Source organism: Manacus candei, unplaced genomic scaffold (assembly GCF_025592945.1).
Source record: "Manacus candei isolate 608988 ecotype Guabito, Panama unplaced genomic scaffold, ASM2559294v1 h1tg000056l, whole genome shotgun sequence".
Taxonomy (NCBI): domain Eukaryota; kingdom Metazoa; phylum Chordata; class Aves; order Passeriformes; family Pipridae; genus Manacus; species Manacus candei.
The window spans coordinates 6,903,010-6,925,744 of NW_026138104.1; the positions used below are offsets into that span (position 1 = coordinate 6,903,010).

The following is a 22,735-nucleotide window of genomic DNA, read 5'->3' on the forward strand; positions in this document are numbered from 1 at the left end:
TCCATACAGGGACCGTGCATAGGGTGGTGAAGGTGTGTGTATGAGGAGGTGGGGACTTACAAATCAGGGCTTGGTCTTGTGTGTGTGCACTCACTCAAAAGACATCCTTTTGGCAGAGTTGGCACAAATTGTGAGTTCTGATCTGTTTCTGTGACTGAGCCACTTGTTTTAATGGATACACACTCACCTCTCACTGCCAAAATACAGGCTTCAGTGTAAGAAAGCACATGTAGAAGCACCTTCAATGAATACAGTTGCTTTTCTGTGTTGGGATCATTACCTACGGCTTTATTTTTGTCATATATATTCTCAAGGTTTTATTAATATTTCAAACAAATGTAATATGTAGCTCACCTAATCTGTTACCTGCGAAGATGAACACTAGCTTCTGTAATTACTTCTCAGTAATTGATGATTTTCTCTGAGGACTTCATGCCTATACTAGACCTCTCCAGAATCTCTTCTGGCAGTTTTTGCACCTTGTTTTAGGTCTGTGACAAATCTGAATGACCTGAGTTATGGTTATCTATATTTATAGTAAGCATATTTAAAATACCAATTACTGAATTAAAAAAATTAAGCAAACATAGAGGAAGTATTACTCTCATATTTCATTCACTTACTGGTTGTATACATTTCATTTTGCTACATTTTTGTGATAAATACAAGAGGAACTGTCGATGTAATTGATCCCAGTATGCATTTGGAACAGGTTTGTTGCAGACAGGATGGGTGGCTCTATTGAAAGAGACAAACTACATGACTTCAGCTGGGAACTTCACATAAGTGAAATAGAATTTGAACTGAAATGCAACATTGTGCCTATCGGGAAAATCAAAAAAGGGACGTTCTATCACAGAGCTTTACTTTTCAAGGTACATTAACATTTATTTTGCAACATAACATATTGATTTTAAATGGATATTCAAAACTATACTTGCATCAGTATAATACCATATTTTTATTCCTGTAAATCTTTTGTATACGTTTTAGTAATTTTTCACCAGCAAAGTTGATTTCCCAGTGAATGAAAGCCAACATTGCCTCTTTCTGTAAGCATTCTTGTTGTCATTAAATTGTCTTAAGTGATATGAGCAGAATACTTGATAAATGGCAAAAAGCCAAAATATTTGATTTGGAGTCAAAACATTTTACGTTTTCTGTAAACTGTAGAATATGAATTATGCAGCTTCCTTCTTTTTCCATGCTGCAAATGTAAACTTGTTGGGACAATTTTTGTTTGGTATCTATCCAGTGTTCTATGATAGTATATAACAGCTTTAATGTTCTAGTTTCTTAGAAGTTCACAAGCATTAACTTCTGGGAAGTTTCATTTCTTCTTTCTTCATGTGAAGATATACTGGTGCAGTCTGGTTATCTGTCCCATACTTTTTCCTTAGCTGGATTTTTGTCTTTCTTGGATGGAAAGGAAAAGAGAAGCAAGGGCCTAGCACATTGAGCTGGAAGGACCTAGGAAAGAGCACACAGGAGAAAGAGCACAAACCTAAATTTATGGTATCCATTGGGAGAGAAAGTTCCCAACCTATTTTATGAATGGTCTGAGGCTGTGAATTAATTATCCTCCACTGTCTTAAGAAACCTTTGTAGGGAACAGATCAGCTCTTAAAGCCACAGCACTCTAAGCAATGGATATCCTTGTCCATTTGTAACAAGTTAAAAATCTTCCAGGACTTCATTCCTTCACAGCAGATGCATGGTGAGAAAGCAGTTTTGTAGCTGGAAACCATTATAGGTCTGTCTGTGATAGTGCAGCACAGAGGAAAGGCAGGTGTTTCATCTAGCAGGCACTTGCCTTGCATTTCATTGCTTCCCACATTTCCAGGGCTGAAAAGCAAGGAGTGTGCTTTGGAGCGAAGCAAGAGTCCTAAACTTACACTGATGAAAATGTTACATTTTTACACTTAATATTTCATATGAGCTATATGTGTGCAGTGGGCCTACACCTCACTGCTTGAATACACTTCATAATACTATTCAGAATTAAGTCTTCCAACCAGAAAAAAAATACTGCTGGATATTGTGGGTGTTGCACTTCATTTGAGATCTAAAGGACTGGCTGATAAACAAATATATCATTATCTGAAAAGAGTTAAAATTAATATTTTTCATGATGTGCATTGAATACGCTCAAAATAATATTTAAAAGCCTACACTTTCTAAGCAGAATGAACAGTAAAGGTTTGCACGCTTGAGAGGTTTATAAAGTCTGTTTCAAGGAAACACTTCACTTTTAAGGTATTTGTTTGCTTTTTAAGCATCTCTGGGCCTTGCTGTATATCACAGAAGCTACATGGATGAACTGTGATTAACTACTACTTCTTTCATTTTTAGGTGATAGCGGACAGGATTGGCATTGGCTGTAGTTTAGTTCGTGGCAAGTATAACAGAGCTTGGAATGAAGTTAAATTGGTTGACGACTTTCCCAAGGGAATAGCTGGGCTTCTGCTTCCTCCTCAAGAATATATTGTAGATCTAATGTTTGAGCCAGGCTTTTTGATCAAACAGGGAAGTGCAAAAGCGGATCAATACAAACGTATTTAATCATCTTGACAAATTTCACCAAATAAATATTTTAAAGATGTTTGCAGTGCTGTATTTTTGAAACACAGGGTTTCATATCCAACTATCAAAAATAAGCATATCTGGTATGTTGTCTTAAACATTTAATTGAATGAATTTTTGGTATCCAGCTTCGATGCTTAGAAATTTTGTTAAATTTTTTTGTACTATTTTAAGACTAAACTGTAAAACTATAGATTAAAATTTGGTAATCAATATTTGTTATGTGCTAACATTAAAATGCTTATTAAATAGGTTTAGATTATTTCCAATACAGTATTTTTTTTCTTATTTTCCTTCTACTCCCATGCACATTTATAGAAACTACTTGTCCATGAAGCAAGAAAATATGACATCTGGTGAAATAACAAGTCACCTAAAAACAACTGAACCATTTTTGTGTGAAATAACCCAAGAAATGAGAATTAGAATGAAGATAATGGTACACTTTCAGCCTCTGTAGAAAACATCCCATATATATTTCTTAGAACTTGGCAGAGTTAATATTTACAGATAATAAGGTACTCTAGTTGAAAGTAAATACTGTTTGTCCTGGCACAGGGAAGAGCATAATAAATTAATTTGTGTGATTTCTGTTTAAATTCTTTATTTTTCACTTGAAGATAAAATGGACTCTGAGAAGGCAGCAGTTTTAGACAGGGAATTTGTATTTCTTGCAGCCTTGGGTAGTGTGGTGTTGCTGAAGTGTGGTGGTGCATCTAAGAGAGGTAAAATACTGGCTACAGCCAGTAACTCCAGTAAACACTTCCTGGTGAAACTGTCAGGAATGTACTGGAGTATTTCAGGGAGCACCACCATGAATTGAGTTTACCATAGAAAACTGAGAAAATGCCCTGTACAGCAGTTGGGCCAGTGCAGACAATGTTTTACAGAACTGAATTTCAGAAGAATTTCAGAATGCAAACAACAAGGCATTTACTTCCTGCCCACCAAAAATGTAACTTAAAAATTTGTTGTCCGTGTTCATTTAGTTTTTTAATGTTTGCATAAGCAGAACCACTTGCATTGACCACTTTAGACTGAGGAGGTTTGTATCTGTTGTATTCATTACTGCTTATGAGCATGATCCCACCACTCCCCCTCCTTCCTCCTCTGACATCAACATGGTTTCCTGGTAGCCCCTGGGGAACATTTTATCTTTCTGTTGTAAATTCACTTATATGGCTGCATGCTCATTTTTTTACCTTATGTTCAGCAGCACTCTAGACATCAGAAGGAAAAAGAACTCTGGAAACAAAATGCATGTTATGCTGGTAGAACTGAGAGGAAGGTGAGGATGTGTTTCTTATCATTGCTCTGTAGCAGGTAGGGGGATGGAAGGTCATATGCTCTCCCTGACAGGTATGACTCAGTATAGACATCTACAACTTTGAAAGTGCAGTAAATTGAAGTAAAATAAGAATTAATTTCCTGCTAGCTATCATTTTGTATAGTTTTCTTACACTGGAATTTCATTATTTTGTATTGGAACCATAATGTTAAAGTGTGACTTACTGTGTTTGAGGAGGTCTTGAAAAGAAAGCAATTTCTGTTGTTTCTGATAAAAGTCAATATGGGGGGGGGGGAAAGACAAAATGCAGTTTTTAAAAATAAAAATTGGGAAAATTCTAGACATATAGGCTCACTTTACATAAAATAAGTATCTAAACAAATAAAACCATATACTGTACCCTGCATTGTATAATGAAGAATTTGATGATCCAAAAATGTTGGATGAGGGTTGTTTCGTGTCAACTCAAAATTTTTAGTTTTGTATTATCTGAGTTCTGTCACTTCAAAATTGTAACACATTTGGGTGTCAGAAATAAGATCTAGGCAGAATATAAACACTACAATCTCAAATTGTTACTCTGAAAACTGCACTTCAGTTGTTAAGTAAGTCAAGAGATGCCACACTTTTTTATTTGATGTTAACCAAGGACCTGTAGCTGTGCCCATGGCTCCAGTGAAGAATTCCCCCAGGCTTGAGAAGCACATCCCAGCTCACACTCATTCCAGAACTGAAAACAAAATGTTTAAACATTTCTACAAGGCTCATCTGGGTGCATATTCCCAGGACATGTCTAATACACTATTTGGCTTGGGCCATGCCTGAGAGAATTGATCACCTTCCTCCTTTTAAGGAGCAGATGGAGAAGGGCCTCATATTTCCTTTTGCAGGTTATGCAAGATCTCTTTGCCTATTTTAGAATAAGGGACAAAATAGGCTCTTCAGCAAAGACTCTACTAGAAAGTTCAGTGCCATTAGGTTTTCTGTGGAGGTCTAGCTGTGACCAAAATTCTTCCAGTCTATGTAAACCTTTAGAGCTGTCCACTGCTGTTCCTCGCTCCCTCATCCACGCTGCATAAAACTCCCAAAAGTAACAACCCCCTCCATGGGCTCCATAGCACGTAACATGTTTCCTTTCTGTGGTGCCAGTGTTGTGCAAGTTTGCTTTAAAACATGGTGCCAAGTTCTTGTGAAGCAGAAACTGCTCCAAAATCCCTTCACTCTTCTGTTCCAAGAAAGGCTAAGCTAACTACCCAACCAGAGACCTCAGTGCATGCTGGCTGGTACCACAGCTTGTGGTCTCACTGTTCCCCATTTCTTTTTTACTGTTTTCTCTTGCCGTTTCCAGGAGATATTCCTAGATTGTCTTACTGTTTCTGATACTCATCTCTTGTATTTTCTAATCTACATCCTGTCGTGGTTTAAAACCAGCCATTAGCTCAGCCCCACACAGCTGCTTGTGCTCTCCCCCTCTGGTAAGGTGGGGGAGAGAATCAGAAGAGGAAAAGTGAAAGAACTCAGTTTAATAGCTAAAGCAAAAGCTGCACATGCAAGCAAAGCAACATAAGGAATTTGTTCACCATTTCCCATGGGCAGGCAGGGGTTCAGCCATCCCCAGGAGAGCAGGGCTCCAGCATGCATAACAGTGACTTGGGAAGACAAACAGAATCCCAGAATCAGGGAGGCTGGAAAAGCCCTCTGAGATCATCAGGTCCACCCTTTGACCAGATACCACCATGTCAATTAGACCATTCTAAGTGCTGTGTCCTGTCTTCTCTCAAACACCTTCAGGGATGGTGACTCCACCACTGCTCCACCACCACCATAAATGCCATCACTCCAAATATCCTCCCCCTTCCTTCTTTTCCCCCCAGTTTATATATGGAGCACGATGTCATATGCTATGGAATATCCCTCTGATCACTTGGGGTCATCTGTCCTGGCTGTGTCTCCTCCCAGATTCTGGTGCACCCTCAGCTCGCTCACTGATGGGGTGAAAGAGGAAAAGGCCTCGGCTCTGTGTAAGCTCTACTCAGCAATAACAAAAACATCCCTGTGTTATCAATGCTGTTTCCAGCACAAGTCCAAAACACAGCCCCATAGCAGCTACTGTGACGTAAATTAACTCTATCCCGTTCAAAATCAGCACACATTCTTCTATAGATCAGCAGTGCTTCCTAGCTATAAGGATTTGAAGAAAAAATACCCCATGCCATAGCATGCTTTTAATTCCATTTTAATACGAATTTCACTGAAAAAGATGCTTTTAGTGACAGAGTTTGAAGGAAGATTCCTTAAAGGCCAGGTGTCAAAAAGATATTAAAAAGTCAAAAGGTTTTTCAAAATGCCAAGTCATTAGTTTTAATTGGCATTAGGGAACAAATTATGAAAGACTGGAGGTCTACTTAGTGTCCCAAGATGTAACAGATGTTGGTAATGATATCTGATTTCCAAAGCTGGAAAATTCTCTGGCAAACAGGCACTCTTAAGACACAGTTTATCCATGGTAGATCATGCAGAAGAATCATGTGCTGTGAGTGCCAGTTTCTTTTCATTACACTCTTTTTGCTGCAGACTTCTAATGTAATTAATGGGAGCTGCAGTACCAAAGAGAGAACTAGGTAACTGAAGGCTGGCCCTTAGGTGTAAAAATATGCAAAAAAGTCAAGGACTATAAGCCCAAACATTGTGCTATTCAGGAATTCCTAAGTATCAGGAATTGACGAACTGGAGCTTTGCAGCACTGGGCCAAATTTAATGTTGGGTCTAAGTATCTCATGGCAGTTTCCACAAGCCAAGTGCCATGTGGCATGTGGTACGGTTCTAAAACACAAATAAGATGAAATACAGGCCAAGTTCAGGATGCAGTGTTACATATGCCAAGGATCACACTGCTCCAGTGGTCAGGGCACCTTCTTCAGAGCAAAACCTCTGATCAGAAATCTGCAATTATTTACACAGGGATTAGTCTGTAGCTTTTGTTACCATGGGGCAGAGGAGAGATGAGAGTCACAGATTCATAGAATGGTTTGAGTTGGGAAGGAACTTAAAGATCATCTCATTCCAACCCACCTGGTGTGGGCAGGAACACCTTCTATCAGACCAAGTTGCACCAAGCCCCATTCAACCTGACCTTGAACAGTTCCAGGGATGGGGCATCCCCAGCTTCTATCGGCAACCTGTTCCAGTGCCTCACCATGGGGCTGCTGCTGATTTAGTGCATTGTTGCCACTTGTTGTGTATTTGCTGACCACAGAAATTCAGCAGTAAACAGCAGTACAGGTTTCAGTCAGGTCTGTGTTCAGTTTTGATACTGAAACGCTGCTGAACATTAGGTGGCTGGGAAGGTATCTTTGCTTGCCACTCAAAAATTAAAGCAACACATTAACAAATGTGCTAGCACATGACCTACCATAATCGTCCTTGCTAGATGAATGGCAGTATGGTGTGGAACTATACATTAGGTGAAACCTAAAGCCTGTTCTGATCCTTTCTACCCTCTTCCTGTGGAGCAAATATGGACCAAAACATTTATCACAGCAGCATTGACTCAGTACTCTCTGTCTTTTAAAAGGCTCCTCACCTAAAGTTCCCACAGAAGTAGTTGTCCCTTCAGACCTGGCCAGTCTTTATATCACATGAATCTGGAGGAGAAGTTTTTGCTCAGCTCAGAGTTGTTCAGATAGGTCCTGAAAATGAAACCCAACTCCTGTTTCTGTGGGAACAGGATATGCTGGGCCACATTGCCACCAGGAACTCCATTTTCATGAAATGGAAAACCAGCTCATGCCTTGAGAACAGAATGCTAGTTTTTCCAACAGACAATTGGTGACCAATTTTTTTAACTGAATCTTTAAGTACTGCTAAAAGAATGAGTTTAAGGCACACAGGTAGTGCAGAACTGCACACTGTGTACCTGCACATCCCTTAAGCAGTTTTTTGAACTAGAGTCTCTTGCACTGCTTCTACCTTAATACGTTTCTTATTTTTCGAATCACACATCCATTTGATAAAATCACAATCTGCTTTTATATAACCGGGAAAATAAAACCCAAACAAAACAGCCTCCAAAAACACAGATACCAAATTAATTTTGAGATATTTCTCACCCTTCACTATCCATGTACTTTATCAACAGTCCTGTTTGTTACTCCATAACTCCTTCCCTAGTGAAATCAAGAGGCAAGTTCAGCCTTCCTGTCTGGCCACAAGGCAGGTGTCTCTCGCAGGAAGCTGGCAGTGTGTTCAAGTGCCCCATCAAACTCCCCCACAAGCTGGGTCACAGCCTTTAGGGGTGCTGAAAGCTCTGCTGAAGCTGCTGCAGACCCGGGGCACAACACTTCACACTGGTAAGAGGTGCTGGTTCAGGAGGATGTTCCACATAAAAAAATATAGGACCAAGATATTACTTCTTGACCTCTTAACTTGTTCAAATACATTCATTTTTAGTAGAACATTTCCAGAGGACAGGTGCTGCCAAGAGGTCTTACTCTCACAACACAAGTCAATCAGAACTTGAATTCCCAGTTAAACCATTCCTGCTGCTGGTGGGACAGTGGCAGTACAAAAGATCTGAAGGTCATTCGAAAGCAGGGAATGCACACACAGCCTCCTGCTTTCTGCTTATCTTCTAACCAAGAGCACTACAGTGAAGGTGAGTCACCAGCATAAAACCAGTGGGTGACTCTTCCAGAAGTGCCTGCATCTAAGTGAAGGTAAGATGGAGGAAATGCAGACTTTGGGCAGACTTTAAAGAACATGATTTTGTCCTTTCCCTGAATAAAAAATTCATTAAAAATAAACTTGGGGGCTTACCTATGACAGAAAGAAAGAAGATTCATAACTTCACTTATGTGAATCCCAGATTTAAAAATACATCTAAGATGAATGACTGGGAATAAAACTTGTTCTGGTGAGACCTTTTCCTCAGGAATTCCCGTTTGCTGGGAAAGAGGCAAACTCTGTTATCAGGGAAGTCAGTCTATTGAAGAGAGCCACTTCCCCAATCAGAATGTGAAGCATGACATTTAAAATTATTAAATTTTAATCATTTATATAATCATTAAATCCTTTATATTTTACTTTTTTTATGATGCAATCATGAATGAGCTTTTTCCGCATTTGTAATGAGAGGATAGAACAGATGGTCAGGGCTTAGTTCAGGGTGTGATAAATCCATTAAGATAACCTACAGAAAGCTGCTGCTATGGCAGATGCTGCCAAATAACTGTTCATTCAATGGTCTGTTCAGGCTTTGGGTACTGGGTGGAAGAACCATCCCACTTCTTCACTACCTTGAGGTACAAGGGATAGGAAATCACACACAAGACTGTGGAATGTATTATCGCTGTCTATGTGGCTCGAGAAATTTGGATGGTATGATATAGGGGATGCATAGGGCAATCCAGGGAAATAGCCTGGAGTTGTTGCTTCCCGATAGCTGCCCCTGCAGATACACATAGCCCATACAGGCCTGTGTGTCTACTTTTAGCTGAACCAATGGCCCAATTGCAGAGTAGAGTTCTCTAACAAGGAGTGATTGCAAAATATCCATTTCACTTTCAATTCATGCCTTCGCTTGTTCTGCAAGACACTTCTCAAAACATTTAGGATCCTAGAATAATTTATGATGGACTGGACCTAGGGAGGGCATTTGGTCTAATCCAACTCAAAGCATTTGTCACAGTGGACCAAACCTGTAGGTCCCTTCCAACTGGAACTATTCTATCTTGTTCTGTTCAAATTCCACCCTTAGACTCCTGCAGAAGGCTCATGCTTAAGCTAGTCCACCTATTTTTTTCTAAAAACAAAGGTCAGAATAATCAGGTATCCTATAACTTATAATTAGCAAAAAGATATATTAAACCATAAAGCAAGCAAAGCAAGAAGTTGTGTGTTCATTATTTCTGATGATGTCTTTGCCTGAATCACATCAGACTACTCTGTAAATGAATCTAAGCAGAATCCCTGTGTCAGCTTCAGGGAGGTCCAGAGCTCTGTTCAGTCTCTCTGTGCCTCTGGAAACCAGCAATATCCTTTTCTGAGGTGCTTTGACACTTTAAATTTTGCTGAAATCCCTCTCCATCATTGGAATTCAGCACCAGAGCATTACCACATATCTTTGGATAGCATTTGCATATGAAAACAGTATCTCCACATACCAAGAGCTCAGAGTTTTCATCACACCTGAGTGGCTAGGAACTGGCTGTGGAGTTGTATCAAGTCTATTAGAGCAGAAGGAAGACTCTGCTGAGGAAGAATGTGGAGTTCCTGTGATATCTCCTACAAAAGCATTAAGGATTCTGTGGGGGAAAATGGAGCCCACCACAGATACAAGCTACCCCCGAAGGGCTCATGCCAGTCCCCTGTTCTTCATTCCCCAGAGACCTGGGCACACAGTATCACTACACAGGACAGATCCAAGATAAATTCTTGCATGTTGAGTTCCCATGTGTTTCAATGGGAACATCTCATGGGAGGGGACATACATTAAGTATGATAAAGTGAGCAGAAGAAAACTGATTGCATACAAATGCATACAAAATAAAACCACTACAGTTTCAGTGTTTTCTTCCATATGTAATAATGTCGAGGGGCTTTATTAACGAAAGCTGCGTAAGCAGAGGTCTGAATTTGAGCAGGGTTCATCTGACTTCTTCACTTCACTGCTTCCTGGCTGACTGCTCAGTATCTGCCAGCGTAGGCATTATGTGATGCTCTGCTTGTCCCCAAAGCCATCAGTCAAGACAGAGCCTGGGCTGGGAAGTGGTTAGAGTCCGAATAAATATCAGCAGGATAGTCTGGACCGTGCCTGCTTCCCTCCTACTCTCGCCCTCACCCGCCCACACACGCACTGCTGCTGCTGCCTCAGCACAGAGTAACACTTACAGGAGGCGCTGAGAAGCTTCTCCCCCATCTACACACATCTAATAGGACACTGTGTGACCCCTCCCTGGATGCAGCTTATGTACATGCTGGAGTCAGGTGACATTTTTAACAATAAACCTGCTGAATTACAATTCAGGGAGAATTTACTTGAAAATTTACATAATGTAGCTAGGGGAGACTTTTAACTGCTTCCCCTTGTGCATAAGGGAAAAAAAAAAGGGAGGAAAATTAAGTAACAGCCTAATTGGCTTTTATAACAGTCTATGGAGAGAAATGCAGGCCGGATGTCTGCCTAGCTACACAGCTCGGTATGTGCTGTAACTATGGGAGGCAATATTACAGGCATGACAGGACAATGATTTGGTTTTTCAGGACCAAAGATCTGAAAAATTAAATACCTCCAGCCAGGGGGGTTGTTTACCACTTGAGGAAGGCCTGTCATGCTAGTCTGGATGAATGCAGGTCAGGCTTCTGCTGGAAGGAAAAAGGGAGGATCTGCTTTGCCAGTGCACCACCTCAAATGTGGATCATGGCTGCTGGGATGAATGGGATCTGCCTCTTCCACCACCACCCTCATTTTAATCAAGGCGTGGTTTGCAATGAACTGGGTGACTGAGGGGATGATGAAGCTTGGGCTGATGTGCCTGATGCCTTCTGCTCCTTCTGTTCCCACTGCTCCCCTAGGTGCACGGCCCAGGTGCCTGCTACCCTCCTCCACAGCCCAAGGAAAATGGCACAGCAACAGACCTGTGTTGGTTCCGTTCCCACTGCCTCAAAAGTGCTGCATTTTGGGATGGTACCCTTAACAGCCACAAGGAAGATACTGACGGTTTGTTTTTTATTTAATTTTGTCTTTAAAAAAATCACCAGTTAAATCAATGCCAATTACATGAAAACATGCAAGTTTCAGGACTAATCACTTTCTCTCACCCTCCTTCATTTCCCAGATACTTCAGGGAGAACTCCATTGATTACCTGTCCTCCTCAGCAGCAAACACAACTTGAGATCAAGACCAGGAATGTGAGGGAAATGCCTCTTTTCCACAGTTGAACTAGAGACAGAGTGACACCATCGCCTGCCACCATTTTCCAGACCGAAGCCATTTCCTAGAACAGGGGGAGTGTCAGACTGGCTCTCTCCTCTCCAAAGGCCCTCTAAAATGTACCAGTTCCCTCCTAATGCATGGCTAAATGACTGATATAAGATGCCACAGGAGAAGTGGTTTGAAAAGACCTTTGATTGTTACTTCCCCAAATGGCCGAACGTGGCAAAATGTTCTTCCTCTGCCACAGCACGGATGCTGCCCCCTGCGAGCACCAAGAGCCCTGGCAAAGCCCTCTCCTCCCTGCCCAGCAGCACTCCTCTCCGATCATCCTGAGGACTCACAGCCATCGCATCTCCAGGATTTTTCTCAAGGTACTGTGGCTTCATTCCACAGTGTCTTATTACACAGGACAAAACCATAAACCCAGTGTGTGCCCCCTCTCCCCTACTGCAGCAGGTAGTGAATGCAACCATCTACGAGCCTTGCTGATATCCATCTTTTGGTGCAATACTTTGTGGAGCCAAGCAGAGGGAGTAATTAGAGCCACGGTACTGATCATATGCTGTGCTGGATGTCCTCAGCTGCCTTTGAACTCACTGTCTTAGACATAAGGACGGTTCAATAAATGTGTATATACAGGACTGATCACGCAACACTATTTTTTTTTAGCTTTGATTTCAGAATTAGGCTAGAAGAACTAGACTAGAAAGAAAGCAATTTTCTATTAAACACCATTATTAGTTTTGTTATCCAATGCAATTAAAACAGTTCCTTCCACATCCTTCAGAAACGATGAACCAAATCAGAAACGGAACTATTGGGGGAAAAAAAGCAGACAGTAGCATGAAGGCTTAACCTGGAAAACTAACTTGTGTTTAGGTTTACCTTTTAAGGACAGGAGGCCAAACTAAAACACATGTCCTACTACAGGTATATTTATAGACCAAGTCAAAGCAGCTGTGACTGCAAATCGCACCGCTGACAAGTACCCCTCAGACAGCACAGCACCTTCGCCATCCCTCGATCAGCGAGAGCAATGCCTGTAACATGCATCCAGGACAGCAAGAGCACTTGGGCATGCAAGCACCAGACTTATTCTCCTTAAAAACAACCTACAACGGCTGCAAGCAAACGCCTCAGCAGGATTTTGTTATATTTATGGCTGCAGCGATTGTTGATTTTTTTAAGCTGGTCTCTTTGCCTCTCGGTAAGAAGCGATCGAAACCTTTACCTGCAAATGCTGCATCGGCATTTAAGCGAGTTCTTTACTCGCTGCTTTTATCAGGTCTGACAGCTCAGGCTGAGCGCACGATCAGACGCGCCCGGCGCGTTGCCCAGTCCCGCCCCCCGGACATGGCGGCGCGGCTGCCTCTGAGGGTGCTCGGAACCCGCGGCCTCCGCCTCGTCCTGCTCCGCTCCGGCGGCTGCGCCCGCGCTGCCCACAGGGGCACAGGTACCACAGGGGCACAGGGACCCCCCACAGGGACCCCCAAGGGCACAGGGACCCCCAGGACACGGGTACCCACAGGGGCACGGGTATCCACAGGGGCACAGGTGCCCCCCACGGGTATCCACGGGGCACAGGTATCCCCGGGGCATGGGTACCCACAGGGGCACGGGTACCCACAGGGGCACAGGTTACCCCCACAGGGACCCACAGGGGCACGGGTACCCAGAGGCACAGGTAATCCCCCGCCTGGAGCTTGGGAATGGGGGGAAGGAGCAGGAGCTGCCCTGCAAGGGGAGGGCGTCCCCGTCCTCGATGTCTTCTGGCCAGTTAGCACGCTGTAGGTTTTCGTCTTGAACTGGCCAGCTAAACTCTGGGGTTTTTGCTTAAACTATAATTTTCAAATTCACACACACACACCCCGCCAAATCTCACCTCTGCATTGCAAGAGATGAGTGCAGGCAAGCATCGCTCAGGAGCTGATTTTTTTTCGAAGATCCTGTGCTGATGGGAGATAGGCGGGGAAGTAGTTCCCCACCTCAGACTTTTTGATTAGGAAGGTATTAATCTATTTTACTCGCTGTTTTTCAGCCAATCTATTAATTCTTTGCCAATTCCATACCACCATAAATGTTCTACATGATGTGTACAGACTCACAGGAGGTGTTGCTGGAGTTTTGCGCTGTAATGGGTGACTTCTGCCCTCCTGTTGTGTGTCCCTCACTTAACTACAGCCCCTTTCTCTTGGTCTCTAGGTGTTTCTTCCAGTGCTCCTTCTTAGCACTGCTTTTCATTGGGGCCTGTGAAAGTTGCTAGTCTTCAACGGCTCAAAGATGAACATTAGTTCTGGTTTCTGGGGGTTTCCAAGAGACAAACTCCAAACCTTTTAGTGATACCCGGGGATGAGGAAGGAGCAGGAGCATTGCACGAGCAGTTATTCGAAGCCAGAACAGAAGGTTGTGCAGGGAGAGTGGGAGGTATTTTGGGTCATAGGTGCCTGTTTCTATTATAAGCCTTCCCAAGTGTTTTGCTGGAGCTGCTGTCTAGATGTAGCACATCAAATGGAAAGCAGATGCAACGTCCTGCATTCCCCCCTGCTCATGTCCCTGAATTGCTCACTGTGCTCTGTCTGTACCCATAGAAACTTGGGGAGAACTAAGATGATGATGGAAAGCATCAACGCAGTCTAAATTAAAATGGTGTTAAAAATAATACAAATTATCTTTCTACATCTAATTGAAGACAAAGGGTCTCTGACTAAACAAGCTGAAGCAAGTGCTGCTACAGACTGGAAAAAAAAATTGACTCCGGAGCAATTCTATGTTACAAGAGAAAAGGGAACTGAACCGGTAAGCAAAGGCACTAATGCTGTCCAAGGGTAAACCACCTCCTCTGCCTGCTGGGCTGAGAAAAACCTGCTTTGGGGAACTGTGACCACTCAGTTGCTTCACAGGATTTCCCCTGCCTTCCTGTTGATGAAAGTTAGACTCATTATACTGAATGAGGTGGATTTTGTTCTGACACAGACTGGTTTGAAGATGAAAAAGCATTCTGCATTCTTTTCATATTTTGTTGGGTTTTTTCCTGGGATGCTTCGCTGCCAGCTCAGCAGTCTGTGTGGCAGTAGTGGAGCCTCTCCAGAGGGGAGGGAAATTGTATTTTGTCCTGTAGTCTCCTTTTTTTGACCATATATAGATTAACCATGGAAATATTATACATAGCACTCCATTCAAGAGATGGGTTATCCCTCATGTGCCAGATCACCCACCTACCTTGTCCCCATACTTTGTTTCCTTCTGTGATGGAGGCCATGTAGTGTTGTGGATGGAGCACTGACATCCACAGCCCAGAGCCAGGACTTCTGCATGCATGGATCATGCACCATGGGATTAAATCAGTTAACTGCCCAAATTCATATCTATAAAATAAGGATCTGAGTTCCAGACCATGCAGGAAGGAGGAGAGTCCCTCTATAGAGCCACTTTAAAGTTGTGGCACTCCATAGCAGAGCCAATGGTCTTTGGGATCCTGCACATTTCACCAGTTCCTCGGAGGTCACGACTCCGTCCCTGGTACCTGGATGATTTATGCATTTGACTGGTTTCAAGGTTTCCGGGGGTAGGGGGTAGTCTTTCTTCACTATTAATCCAAAGGCATCCTCCCCTTCATTTCTTTGGGCTGCTAATGTTTGTTCTTCAAAGCCCCCCTGTGAAGCCTTCTTTTTATGGTTTTTCTCCTGTTTTGAATCTGATTCCTACATGCTTGTTCCAGATGGTGAGCTTTCAAAGACCTGTATTATTAACTTCTCTTTTTTCCTTCCTTTTTAAAAGCCATTTAGTGGGATCTATCTGAATAACACAGAATCAGGAATATACTACTGCGTGTGCTGCAATGCCCCACTCTTCAGGTAACATCCTTAGGATTTCGTAGTGTCTTTAACAAGCCCTAATTGTGGCAGGAGGGGCAGTGTCTTTTCACGAGCAGAAGTGAAAAGGAGGAGGAATGGAAAGAAGGACAGTCCCTACATATGAGACCTCCAGGATACCTGTGTTGATACAAACACATGGTTTGCCTTTTCCTCGAGCGTGTGAGGGGCTCCAGTGGCCAGCAGACAGTTGCTACATTATGGTCTGTCTGTTTCTCCTGCCTCACACTGTTCTTGTGGGTTGATAATAATTCTCTGTTTAAGAGATCCTTAAACCACAGGCTGCCACAAATTATGTGTATTTGTGCATTAGTATCACTGTGTTCTTGTGCTCCTCCAAAGTCATCTTCTGCCACTCATGCTGCTGGGCTATGGAGACCTTTGGTCTGCCTTTGTTTAGCTGTTGTGATGGTCTTATTGCTGGGTCCCTCACACTGGAGCTAAGACCCCCACCCTCTACTTGTTCCTTAATTGAATTCCACTATTCCTACTTTTTTGCTTAAATCTACTTTTTAAAACCTAACTGCAAATGACTGTGCTGTTAACCCCAGTGCTCTTTGCAATACTATATATTTTGCAACTTCATTAACATCTAAGTAAAAGGAAATAGAGTGCCTTGGAGTAGGATATGCAGTGGGTGTTCTGTTCTCTGTAACTGAACCAGAAAAGACAGTTTCTTTTGGTTTTGTTCTAGAAAATAGCCCTTTTTTATTATTATTCCCAATTCAATGAAATGCAGCTGATATGCCCATGTTTCTGAAGACTTTAAAGGATGCATCACAAATCAGAGCTTCAGATGGGAAGCTGAGGAACAAGAGATCTGGATAGTAAGAAAGGAGGGGAAAATGTAATGGCTGTATTGAAAGTAAACATAAAGTAAGCAATTAAATGGTAAAAATGGAGGCTGATCATTTTGAATGGTTAATTTTTCTTTGGCCAAGTATAGAAAACTGTTGTTATGCAAGTATGCATTTGCTTAAATGTATCTTTTTCTGTAGAGGTTTGCTAATAAACACTTTTAAATAAATTTATTTCCAAAGTTCCAGCATTACAAAATATTCTGAAGACAAATACAAAACCTAATAATACCTCTGGAAAATTCAGATAAATTAGAGACATTTTAAATTACTAAGCTGTGGAAGAGTTCCTTCAGTTCCTTCAAATTTGCCTTCAATTTCGGCATCTTTTATATTAGACAATAGATATTGACAGATCAACATGAAGAGAGACAAGCACTGGAGGGAATTGCTTCTGCTGCTAAACTAGTAACAAATCGACAGTATAACCAAACAGTCAAGCTGCTTTTTGCACTATCCAGCTCTCAGAGAATATAAGTACTTTTGTTTAAAGCACAGGATAATGCTGAGCCTCACAGACAAAAAAAAATAAACTGTCAGAAAAAGAACCTCGTAAGAAAATTTGAAATTATTAAATGTGCAAAATGGTCCGAAAATATATTTTCCATTGATGTATTATGTTGTGGAGAACACTAAAAATGAGAGGGGGAATGGTATTGGATAAGAGATTCATTCATCATATTTATTTCCTAGTCCATTAAAAATGTCCTTTCTTTTTCAAATGCATTAGATCATTAGCTACAGGTAAACATGAAGTATTTCTTCCTTTCTTTGAAACATGTGTGTATACATTTATACCAGAATTTATTACCTTCTGCTACCAAATATTCATTTGAAAGAGTTGGAAATACATGGAACAAATCCCTAACTTTATAGATAGCAAATTGTGGTGCTTTAATTAAACCTCAAACCTTCATCAAACCATAAACCTACAGCTGAGATTCATACAGCAAAAAGCACTTTTTAGAATTATCTGGATTCCATCCAGGATGACTGAAATAGGGATCAAAGTAAATGACATGTGCTGGAGGAATGGCGTGTCGAAGGCTAATCTAATGCATATGTTTAGGGAAAGTCCATTTATCCATAAATTAAGTGGTGAAATACTTCAAAGGACAAATATTATCTTGAACAGCAATATTTTTGGGTACTAAAATGTTTCTATTAGGGAATCTAAGTGATATTACTGTTAGTAAAACCACACAGAGGCCATTTCTGTTGAGAGCTAATTTAACAGCTCAAAGGATTGTTCCTTTAGCAGTGGAAAACATCTACAATAAACTTAAGTATTGTGAGTGACATGTAAGGGACAGAGTCAGTCAGGGTCAGATGCAAAACCCACACAGTGTTAAAGACCTTCTGTGACTCTATGGGGTTTTAGAGAGGATCTTTGTATCTATGTATGAATACACATAAGGACCCCTGTGTCAAAAAATAAAGAATTCTAATAAAAGGGAATCAAAACAGATATATGTCAGGGAAGCTCAGAAGTCTTGTACAGATATGTGTTCCCTCAGGTTAGTCTTGTGGTGGCTGGTAGGCAGTGTTAATGTGGTTTTGTAGCAGAGAAGGCAGGCAGCCCTCTTTGGCTGAAAAGAAACAGTGCTGGAGCCCTAAGGACCTTCACATACAAAGGCAGAGTCCACAAACTGCATTTGCTTCAGTGCAGCCTGTTTCTGTACTGTGTCCTGTTTCTCTCCAGTTTTATGGAGGGGAGGAGGAGGAAGGAGAGCATTTCTTATGGGTATTTGTGCATTGATGTAAAGGACTAAGCAACAGCCCTCACAAAAACTAGCCTTTGGTCATTCTGTGCTTGCAAGTCCTCTTTTATTTCCAGAGTTGCATTGCTCAAAGACAACGCTGTACAGATGATTATAAAATCCATGCTGACGCACACACTGTTCTTTGGGTTGGATGTTTTAAGCTTTTTGCCTAGCTTGTTTGTCTTGTCTTTTTAAAGGCACTGCAATCTGTTTTCAGCTTTTTCTTCACTGTGTTAATATCCCACCAGAATATACATGATATACACTACATACTTTGTTTTAAACTCAGTCTTAAGTAATGGACTAATCCCCTTGACCAAGAGCTGCTACTGGTGTTGATGTCTCCATCCACCACTAGATGCCAGTAAGAGCATTGAGTTTGTGAAACTGGGAAAAAACTTAAATCGAGAGGAAATGGTTGAGGTGAGTCTCCAGCCCACTTATCTGAGAAGTATGTGAATCTATCTTCTTTTCTTGTTCTAGCTCACTCTAGGTCCCTCTCTGATAGGAGAAAGTCCATATTGCTATTAAAGCTTGCGCAGTTTTAAGTAGGAGGGATTATCTCAATTCTGTACTAAATCCCAAAAATATTTTCTGATTGTGTTTTCCAATACACTCTAGGTTTTAATATGCAGCTAAACAGCGTTGGTCATCCTAGATGTTAACAGGAGGCAATCCACAAGTTGACAGTGTGTAATACTGTTTCTGATTATTGCAATTATCTCTTGGGAAAAGTAGATCTTTGTGCTGTGAAGATTTCTCATGGGTTGATTGATAGTTTGAGCAAGGCTCTGTTTGATTTTCCAAACCAGCTTGATGTCTGACTGCCAGACAAAGCCATCATCATCAGGTGTGAGCCTGGTCTGGTGGGCCAACCCAGCCTTTGTCCATTCTTCATTTCTTCTTGTAAACTTTCTGAGACAGTGCTATATTGGGCCAGGCTTTGAACTGCAACTTAGTAGGTGTGATTCAGCTAAACACCATGCTCAGTTGTTGGGAAAACCCTTTTCCAAGCTTTATGAAATGCCAACCTGTCTCTGAAATAGAAACAGTGAGGCAGAATCTCCCGCTGTGGGCTGATCGAGAATTCCCTTTGGAAAAGAGTTTCCAGCACAGTCTGATGCCAGTGAGAAAACTTCTACTGTGCCAAATATTATTAATAGTGGTACAAGACAGGAATGAGGAGAAAAGCCAATGTTCTTAATAGACTTTTGTAACATCTCAGTTATTAATTAACAAGAAAATCTGGTTTCCTCTTGTAGCTCAGAAAAGAAGTACAATTCTGGGACTGGATGGCCATCGTTTTCTGAGGCTTATGGTACTTGTGGCAGAGATGAAAGTAATACCAATATCACGAGACGACCAGATAACTCATTGGGATTAGCTAGAACTGAAGTTGTCTGCAAACAGGTATGTTTATTTTGAAAACAATATGCAAAGACACAGATCTTAACAAATATGTTTTCTTTGTGCCCATGAAGGAATCTTCCTAAATACAACAGTGAGAATTACAGTATCACTGGAACCATTCTGTCTGACTTCTTGGTATGAAACATGAGTAGAGTATCAAATATAGGCAGTCTGGTGGGAAGAAAAGTATCTGACTGGGGAAAGTAGTTGTGCAAGTATAGCCAGGGGCTGAAAATTTAGACAGAAAATTTACTGAAAGGACCTCAGGTGCAATGCAGGGTGTGACAAGAGACAGTAGAAGAGACTCTGAGATAGGGACCATGCATTTGGCTCATCACAGGGACAGTTATTCCTAGTTCAGCTGCAAAATATTTGCTGAAGATGTTCTTAAAATATGCAGAGATGGACATAATACAGCCTTACTAGGTAGTGAGTTGTAACCTGCATATCTTCCTACAGTTGGTTTGACACTGGGGAAAATGCAGCTGTTGAAGCTTATTACTCTTTGCCCTGCATGGTGGTGGCTGTGCCCTGCATCTCCACAGCTATTTTCTGTGGATTCTCATGGTTCACAGAAGCCACCCTTCTGTCTTAATTGAAATTTTCATAATATATTGAGAAGTCTAGATACTTCCAGTTATTTCCTTTATACTTTCTGGCACTAATACCTTTTTGACTTCCTCTTCTGGAATCTGCTTGTTTGGGGGGCAGGTATTTGCTTGCTGGCCAGGGGTGATTACTCCAGGTTGTATTACTAGTCTCTCCCTAAGACTTCCCCCCCACACACAATTCAATAGTGAATTAATTATAGAACTTTCTTAATTCAGGATAGCACAGTAGGTACCATCATAATGGTAGTCCATAATTGAAGTGGTAATAATGCAATAATAATGGTTTCCAGTCACCAGGGGTGTTCCCCAGGGCTCAGTATTGGATCCAGTCCTATTTAGTATCTTTATTGATGATCTGGACAAGGGAATCGAGAGTATCCTCAGTAAATTCAAAGACAACAGCAAGTTGGGTAGGACTGTTGATCTACTGGAAGGTAGGAGGGCTCTCCAGAGGGATCTGGACAGGCTGGATCAGTGGGAAGAGGCCAATGTTACAAGGTTCAACAAGGCCAAGTGCTGGATGCTGCCCTTGGGATCACAACAACCCTGTGCAACTCTACAGGCTGGGGGAAGAGTGGCTGGAAAGCTGCCCAGCAGAAAAGCACCCGGGGGTGCTGGTCAACAGCAGCTGAACACGAGCCAGCAGTGCCCAGGGGCCAAGAAGGCCAGTGGCATCCTGGCCTGAATCAGCAATAGTGTGGCCAGCAGGAGTGGGAAAATGATTCTTCCCCCTGTACTTGGCACTGGTGAGGCTGCACCTCCAGTACCATTTTCAGTTTTGGGCCCCTCAGTTCAGGAAGGGCATTGAGGTGCTGGGGCGAGTACAGAGAAGGGCAGCGAAGCTGGTGATGGGTCTAGAGGGCAGCTCTTATGAGGAGCAGCTGAGGGAGCTGGGGGTGTTCAGCCTGGAGAAAAGGAGGATCAGGGGTGACCTTATCCCTCTCTACAGCTGCCTGAAAGGAGGGTGCAGCCAGGTGGGGTTCGGTCTCTTCTCCCAGGCAATTAGCAGTAGGACAAGAGGACATAACCTCAAGCTGCACCAGGGGAGGTTCAGGCTGGACATCAGGGGGAATTTCTTCGCGAAAAGGATTGTTAATCATTGGAGTGGGCTGCCCAAGGAGGTGGTAGAGTCACCATTGCTGGAAGTGTTCAAGAAATGACTTGGATGCAGCACTGAGTGCCATGGTCTAGTTGACAAGGTGGTGATCAGTCAAAGGTTGTACTCTGATCTGAGAGGTCTTTTCCAACATAATTGATTCTGTGATTCTGTAATAATGCAATAATAACATGGTAATAATTTCTGTTGCAGTGTGACGCCCATCTAGGCCATGTGTTTGATGATGGTCCCACACCTTCTGGGCAGAGGTTCTGTATCAACAGTGTTTCATTAAACTTCAAACCAGGCTCTGGTCAGTGAGAAGTGGATCTCTGTGGCTTACAGAATGTCCTTTCTCTGCTTGTACAGCATGCTTGTGAAAAACTCTCATGCTTTTAATATATAACCCAAATTTTAGTACTTATGCCATAGTAGCTTTGTTTTCCAGCTATTTGTTAATAAAATACATATTTTTGTCATAACTCTTTTGCGGTCTGTTTTTTCATGGTTAGTGTGATGTTTTGATCTGCTTATTGTATTTTTAAATTTAAAAAAATCTGTGCAATATTTCACTTTAATAACTTTCATCATTAACTGTATTGAGGCTGCTGAAATGACACGCTCTCCTGAAACTGTCTATTCTGACCAGTAATTGTGGCACCCAGGAACACAGATATACATGGCTGATCATGCCACAGCTTATACTTCTGTAAAATCATCATATCTTTCAAAAGAGAAGCAAAAATAATGTGAATCTTCAAATAAGGTTTGGGGTTTTTTTCCCCTCTACTGTGAGAGACCTTTAGCCAAGCCAAGTGACTTTTCCATGAACCCACGAAAGCAAAGTCGTCCTGAAGGAGGGCCTAATTAAAACTATTCCAGGCAATGGAGCCGGTGGAGACACTGAGTCTTTTTTCTTTAAAATCAATTATTTTGATTCTGAGTCCAATAGCAGAGCTGAAATAGGGTTTGCTTCAGGAACTTTCTCTTGCAGCAATAATATGATAATAATGTCATGATATGTGTAATATTTCCAGACTTCTGTTATCATTTATGTATTTCAGAATCCAGAAATAAAAATGAAGGTGAACTTCACTGTATTTGGGGAAAATAAGTCAGCATCAAAAAACAGGTTCAGTAAAATTATGCTTTTGCTGAAAACATGCCTTGTCTGTTCTTCCTTGTACAAGTCTGTAAATACTTCTGTATTCGCCCAAGCATTGTCATTATGGTTTGCTCTAACAGAAAAATAAATCCTATTTTTGTTAAATTGAGCTTTCCTGCTTTCAGATTTTTTTTCCAGAGAAAATAATCTCTGAGT

General features: G+C 41.8%; 2 protein-coding genes and 1 long non-coding RNA gene across 6 annotated transcripts in view; 2 read left to right on the forward strand and 1 right to left on the reverse strand.

Annotated features, from left to right (window-relative positions):
- ARMC3 (armadillo repeat containing 3) overlaps positions 1-4,031 on the forward strand; it is a 61,104-nt gene extending 57,073 nt beyond the window's left edge. For all 4 annotated transcript variants that reach the window (XM_051802375.1, XM_051802373.1, XM_051802374.1 and 1 more), the window contains 2 exons: positions 713-875; positions 2,353-4,031. In XM_051802375.1, the coding sequence (XP_051658335.1) occupies positions 713-875; positions 2,353-2,562 (373 nt within the window). In that variant the 3' untranslated portion in view covers positions 2,563-4,031. The remainder of the gene's footprint in view (positions 1-712; positions 876-2,352) is intronic.
- On the reverse strand, positions 863-13,146 carry LOC127477725 (uncharacterized). Its single transcript, XR_007907006.1, has 3 exons — positions 13,037-13,146; positions 11,735-11,866; positions 863-1,470 (listed from the first exon to the last, which is right to left on the reverse strand). It is a non-coding gene; the product is annotated as an uncharacterized LOC127477725 (long non-coding RNA).
- On the forward strand, positions 12,769-22,684 carry MSRB2 (methionine sulfoxide reductase B2). The gene is given in 8 exon segments (XM_051802531.1): positions 12,769-12,984; positions 12,986-13,012; positions 13,091-13,115; positions 13,118-13,258; positions 14,495-14,601; positions 15,583-15,659; positions 19,560-19,707; positions 21,628-22,684. Coding segments are annotated over 8 exon segments (765 nt in total). The 5' UTR covers positions 12,769-12,852; the 3' UTR covers positions 21,736-22,684.
- The last annotated feature ends 51 nt before the right edge of the window (positions 22,685-22,735 follow it).